The 6112-nt window shown below is 56.6% G+C and overlaps 1 protein-coding gene across 1 annotated transcript; it reads right to left on the bottom strand.

Moving 5' to 3' along the window:
- Positions 1-1738: 1738 nt before the first annotated feature.
- Positions 1739-4981, bottom strand: ZNF784 (zinc finger protein 784). Its single transcript, XM_058707223.1, has 2 exons — positions 4851-4981; positions 1739-3625 (listed from the first exon to the last, which is right to left on the bottom strand). The coding sequence occupies exons 1-2, from the start codon at positions 4926-4928 to the stop codon at positions 2735-2737; spliced, it is 969 nt and encodes a 322-aa protein (XP_058563206.1). The 5' UTR covers positions 4929-4981; the 3' UTR covers positions 1739-2734.
- Between the last annotated feature and the right edge of the window lie 1131 nt (positions 4982-6112).

Below are 6112 nucleotides of genomic sequence, written 5' to 3'. Positions count from 1 at the left end.
GAATTGGACACGTTCCTTGCCCTCAATGGAGGAGAACCCCTGTGTTCCCGCGTCGCACAGACTCCTCGTCCATCGCACCCATCCGTCCAGGATAATTGGGAGGGGCTTCAAAAGCCCTTCCACGGCGCTCACTTCCGTTGTTGGAACAGTGAGCCAGCTATGTGCTCTCTGTGTTGTTATCCCATCTGTCAGAAGAGGAGGTGGAGGTCCTGGAGAAGAAAGAGGCTCCAGGGACTGCCAGCAAATCCACAGTAGAACAGAGACTGCAGGCCCAGGGTGCTCAGTGCTGGGACTGGAAGACAAAGCTGGTTAAGGGGGCATGGCCTGGGCGGGTTCGGCTTGACCCATTCCGGGGCAGCAACCTAGTATGGCCAACCTATGTCAATGCTGAAGACCAGGACTGAGAGAGTCCTTGTGCCAGGGCCCCAGGGTTCAAAAGTCCCAGGGACCCAGAGCCACACCACAAAACGTCCACAGAATTATCCCTGAGGGCAGAGAGCATGGAGGAGTTGCTTTGTGAGACTGGGGGGTAGCCAAGCTCCCTGGAGGAGAAAGTAATGCCTGAACAATAACAAGCCACAGAAGCTTGCCAGGTAAAGTGGGCACAGAATTCTGGGTGGAGGGTTGAGTGTGTTTAACTGAACCCAGCTGTTACAGAGAATTTCAGTGAGGAGTATGGCTGGGAGGTTGGGCGGGGGGGGGGGGGGGGGGCGGTGTGGGAGGCTGGATCCTGAAGGGCTTTGAATTCCAAACAGTAGAGCTTGGATGATCTTGTAGGCCAGAGGCCGGAAGCTGGCAGCTGCTGGAGGCAAGCCACTGACATGCTTTGTTTAGCCCATGCATTAAAAAATTAATAATAAAGTTTGATAGTTGCCGACATTTGAAAATCAAAGGATTTTGCATAATATGAACTAATGCAACTGCTGAAAAATTGGGGAGATCTAGCAACCCGGTCTGCACTCTCCCAGAGCTGAGTAACCATTGCCCTCTCTCTAATCTGCCACCAAATTCTGCCATTTCCCCTCCCTGGTGCTGGCACTTTGCCGTCTCACCCAGCCACCTCCCTCATACATTTACATTGCCACCCAGAGCCTACAAGCACTCAGGCTTGCGATCCCATCTTGAAGCTACAAGGAGTAGTGGATTGGTAACAAGGTGGGGATCTGTGTTTTTGGAAGAGCCCGTGCTGCCGCGTGGCTCTTCAAATGTGGGATCATTGTTGGCTTGGCCCACGAGAGTAGTGACAATGAAAGTGTTTAGATTCCAAAGATACTTAACCAGCTCAACAGCGGGGAAAGGATGAAGGCAGGGATTAGATAAGTGGATGAGGGATCAAGGCGACTTAAAGAGTCTGCCCAGGTCTCTAGCTTGGGTGGTGAGGCCAATGACAGGAAACACAGGTGTTTCTTTGGAGAAAACAGAATGAGTTCTGTTGGTGCTCTGACCTCTCGAAGGGCTATCTCGGGGGAGATGCTGGCAAAGAGGAAGGTGAGCAAATCCGGGGCTCTCCCTTGTTGATAAATATACTGATCACTGGAGTCCCTTCATTTTGTCAAACTTCCCCTGATACCCATTCCCACAGGTGAAGCACACAACATCTCTGAAGAGCCAGACACTGTCCACCCCCATTGTAAAGATGAGGAGACAGAGATTTGGAGAGAGATCTGCAATTCACTGCTCCTGGCAAGACCACAGTGCGGACCCTCTACTCCCACCCCCGAAACACAAGACTGACAGAGACCCTTCAGAAAGTCCTTTAATAGGAGAACTGGAGGCTCCCCACCTCCAGCTCCCAGGTCCTCCTTTTGCCCCCACCACAGTGACTCAGTTCATTCCACACCTGCCGTACACAGGCCAGCCCACCATGCTGCCTTCCCCAACACTTCCGTGGGATAGCATTGGGTCAGGCAGTAAGCTGTTTGCTTCAAACAGGGAGTGGAGGAGATCAGAGAAAACTGAGGCTACTCTGTAGCCCTGGGGGCCATGGGCTCTGAACCTAAAGGCCTATGATGGGGTATTAGGTGGCTGTTTGGTGTCTGTTGTAATGTTGTTGCCTCAGAGTCAGTGGGTTAAGGAGGGCCCACCATGGGAGCAGGGAGCAACTCTTAGAGTCAAGATCCTTAGGGTCATGCTTACATCCTTGAGGCTCAAGTGCTCTCAGCTAGGACTTGGGGACCCTCTGGCTTCGAGGTGATGGGATCCCAGAGTCTCTTCATGGAGGACCTGGTGGGTGTCTTCTGCCTGAGGGTGAGTAGGCATCCCAGGTTCAGTGCAATCCAGTGAGGTAGGCAAAAGATTCCATCCTGGTCCACCCTAGGCCCCCAAGATAGTCCAGGGTTCTGTAGATGAAGGACTGACCCCAGTTCTGCCCCTTCCATTCAACCCTGGCTCACCCTCTTTGGTGCCCAGGCTCTGTGGGGACAAACTGTGTCTTGCATGAGGACAACCAAATGAGCAGGCAGCTTGGGCATGAAAACCAGCCTGTGTTCCTCACACGTACCTGGGCATCCACAAGTCTGTGTCTGTGCCTTTCTGAGTCTCATGGAGGTGCTGTATGGGTTTGTGGGTGTCCCGAAACCTGTTCTCCTGTACTACTGCTCATGGCCATCACGGTTAGCTCTTTTCACCTCTACCCCCATCTCCTCTCTCCTGCCTCCTTTTCCCACCCACCCCCTCCCTTGCAATGTGCCTCCTATTTCCCACGTTGATGCCCCCATGTCCCTGCTCTCCCAGCCTACTGGGCGACCTCCACCTTCACCTTTGCCGTCTCCCCTTGGCCTTCTTCCAGACTGTCTCCTGCCCCACAGCCACTCCCTGGCTCCTCGGCCCCGGACGCCAGCTGGCTGCCAGAGTCCCCCACCCCCGGCCCTGGCCCGTGGAAGTGGGTGCGCTGGTGTTTGCGGAAGTTAGAGGAGTTGTTGAAAGTGCGATCGCACAGGGCGCAGCGGAAGGGGCGTTCCCCGGTGTGGATGCGTGCGTGGCCGCTGAGCACCGAGGACTGGGTGAAGCCCTTGCCGCAGATGCCGCAGTGGTAGGGCCGCTCGCCCGTGTGCACCCGCTCGTGGTCGCGCATGTCTGATGAGCGGCGGAACGGCTTGGCGCAGAACCTGCAGGCGAAAGGCTTCCCCACCGCCGCGCCCGCTGCCGCCGCCGCCATCACCACCTCCGACCTCTCCTGGGGCACCCCGGGCCTCTGTTCCCGAGCCGCCGCCGCCTCCGGGGGCCTCTGAGAGCTCCCCGGCTCCACCCCGTGTCGGTGCTGGTGCCGCAGCAGAGGCGCCAGGGCCTTGAAGGCCCGGGGGCAGAGGGCGCAGCGGTAGGGCCGCTCCCCCGTGTGCAGGCTGTAGTGCGCGCGGAGGCTGGCGGGGCCCGGACAGCTGTGGCCACACACATGACACCGGCTGGGGTCCCCACCCTGCCCGCCGCCCTCAGCCCCCGCCAGGTGGCCATGTTCGTGGAACAGCAGCTCAGACACCAGCCGGAAGGCAGCTGGGCACAAGGCACAGTGGAGGGAACCTGGCTCCGGGGGCTCAGGTACCAGCGTGGTGTCCGTCACCTTCACCACCTGGATCTCGATGAGGTCACTCGGGGGTGTGGCGGGCCGGCCATCATCTGGCACCAGGACCTGGGGTGAGGGGGAGAAAAAACCAGGAGCCTGTGGACCCTGCCTCAGGGCCTCACCCACAAGCCCCCCACTTATTAAAACATCCATCTCCTTTGTAGCGTGCTGGGCCCCTCAGTTTCCAGATCCTGCTCTCCATCTTCTAGGATTCTGCAGTATCCCTATCAAGACTTCCCCTCCGGTCTCAAATACATCACGGATCCAGCCATTTCTCTCCCCTACCCCAGTTAAAAGCCAATTATTTCTTGGCTTGACAACGAAAAAGCCTCCTGAAGAGAACCTCTGTTCTTATGTCTGCTGACTCCCCAAAGCAGCCTGAATGACCTTTTGAAAATGGAAATCAGGTCGTCATTTTCCCACTCAAAACCCTTCCATGGCTTCAACTGCACCTAACATCCCAAACCGCCATCACAATACCCATCGTGATCCGGCTCCTGCTTGACTCTGACCCCAGTGTAAATATAAGCCAGCACGCAGCTGACTTCTCTCATTTACATGTAGCTCCCCTTACCCCTCACTCTAACAGCTCACTCTTTATTTCCTTCATAGCGTGTATCACAATAAATATCCTCTATTGTCTCTCTCCCCCGCTGGGCTGGGAGCTCCAAGAGAATACAGTCCTTATCCGTCTTGTTCACCTCTCTACCTACTGAGCCCCAGGAAGAGCTCAGTAAATGTTTGTTGAATGAATGAGTGTCTGTTACTCTCCAGCCCCTAGTGGGGAAAGTTCCAAAGTGACCTGGAGCGGTCATTTCTACCCCTGCCCCCCAAATCCCCCCTTAGGCATTGGAGACACATCACTCGGACCTTTGCAGAATCATTACCCCACCCCAGCGCGGGTGCCCCGACCATAACCACCCACCCTTGTCTTTCAGGGTCACCTTCCCAATCATCCATCCAAGTTCTCTAGCCCCAGAATATAGGAGGCCCCGCCCCCTTAACAACACAAACTCAATCTCTGAGATTTCTCTCCCCTTACCTATCTCCTGCCCAGATGTTCCACCCAACCCCCTCCTTAGGCCACACCCCACACAGGCCACGCCCCGCATTCTCATAGGCTCCGCGTTCGACCACGCCCCTCGCCCACCCCGAGAGGCCCCACCCCCAGACCCGGAGCCCTAAATACGTCCCCCGCCCAGCCCTCATAGGCCCCGCCCCGGCCCCGCCCCCTGCCCTGAGCCCTCTTCCCGCCTCGAGTCCCCCGCCGAGGCCCCTTCCCCGCCCGCACCAGGTCCGGCGTCTCCGGGGATCGCGGCTCCGGGGCCGCTGAGCTCGGACTCGGGGGCTCCGGGCGCGCGGCAGCCATCTTGTGCCCAGGCCCCGCCCCCAAGCCCGTGGTCTCGGCGGGAGGGGGCGGGGCTCGGGCCGGCGTCAGAGCTGCTGCGCAGGCGCACTAGCGGGCGGGGGGGCGGGGTGCGGAGCTCTACGGAGGCCGAGCCCCGCCCACCCGGAGGGAGCTCTGGGTCCCTTCTAATCACCTGTCAGCCGGGGAGGACCGCACGGTTGGGGCTCTGGGTGGCGACCGGCCAAGCGGAATTTCTCCTTCTAACCAGCATTAGCAGGCTCTGGCAGTCAGCCGACTCTGGCCTGAACGTCACCTTTGTTGTTTTCTATTGTTTTCCTACAGCATGTTTTTGTCGCCACCTCCGCGTGGCTCCTCGTCACAGAGCATGGCAACGTTTACGAATGTCAGGGTTTTTCCAAGTCGGTTTACAGAGGGTGTTCGGCAAACAGCGACACCGGTGGAGACGCCTGGGACAGGCATATCAGGAGGAAAGAGCCCACAGACGGTGGGTTTGGGCAGCACGGAGGACAGGACTGGGGTCTTGATTCCTTCCCTGGCCTGGCTGTGTGACCGCGGAGAAGTCACTGCACTTCCCTGGGCCATGTGCACATTTTGTCATGTATAAAACTGTGCAGGTGTTGTGGAAAAGAGGAAAAGAGATGAGGAAAAAGGAAAAGAGAAAAAGAGATATGGAACACCTTTGAACACCCCTTAGGCAGTTTCCTTGGAGGGCAGGGTAGGTGATGCTTAAACATCATATTAATTCCTGGATTTGCTGTTTTTCCTCCTTCTGGGTACATGATAAGATTGCACTTTCCTTTGAAGGTGGACGTAGCCCTGTGGTTCTCTTTGGCGAATGGCCTGTCAGGGACAGCGATGTGCTTCAACCTCAGTTGGTCGGGAGAGCCATCCAGCCCTTGGCCAGTTTCCATCCTGCCGTTTCAGGCCAGGGATCGGCTGGTTGAAATGGTTTCCATTAGGCCGAGTTCCAGAGTGTCTACAATGAGCAGAACCTGGCGCTGAGCTTCCTTGGGGATGTAGCATTTATTTATTTATTTATTTATTTATTTATTTATTTATTTATTTATAATGTTTCATGTTTTATTTATTTTTGAGAGAGAGAGACGGAGCATGCGCGGGGGAGGGGCAGAGAGAGGAAGACACAGAATCCGAAGCAGGTTCCACGTTCGGAGCTGTCAGCTCAG

This window comes from Neofelis nebulosa, chromosome 17 (genome assembly GCF_028018385.1).
Source record: "Neofelis nebulosa isolate mNeoNeb1 chromosome 17, mNeoNeb1.pri, whole genome shotgun sequence".
Classification (NCBI taxonomy): Eukaryota; Metazoa; Chordata; class Mammalia; order Carnivora; family Felidae; genus Neofelis; species Neofelis nebulosa.
Note: the sequence above shows the minus strand (reverse complement) of the source record. Positions and strands in the feature narration are given on the sequence as shown.

Excerpts from the sequence above, each read along its gene's own strand:
- ZNF784 (XM_058707223.1), bottom strand. The coding sequence starts at position 4,928 with ATGGCTGCCGCGCGCCCGGAGCCCCCGAGTCCGAGCTCAGCGGCCCCG. Across the intron at positions 3,626-4,850 it reads CCCCGGAGACGCCGGACCTG|GTCCTGGTGCCAGATGATGG; the intron begins GTGCGGGCGGGG and ends CCCTCACCCCAG.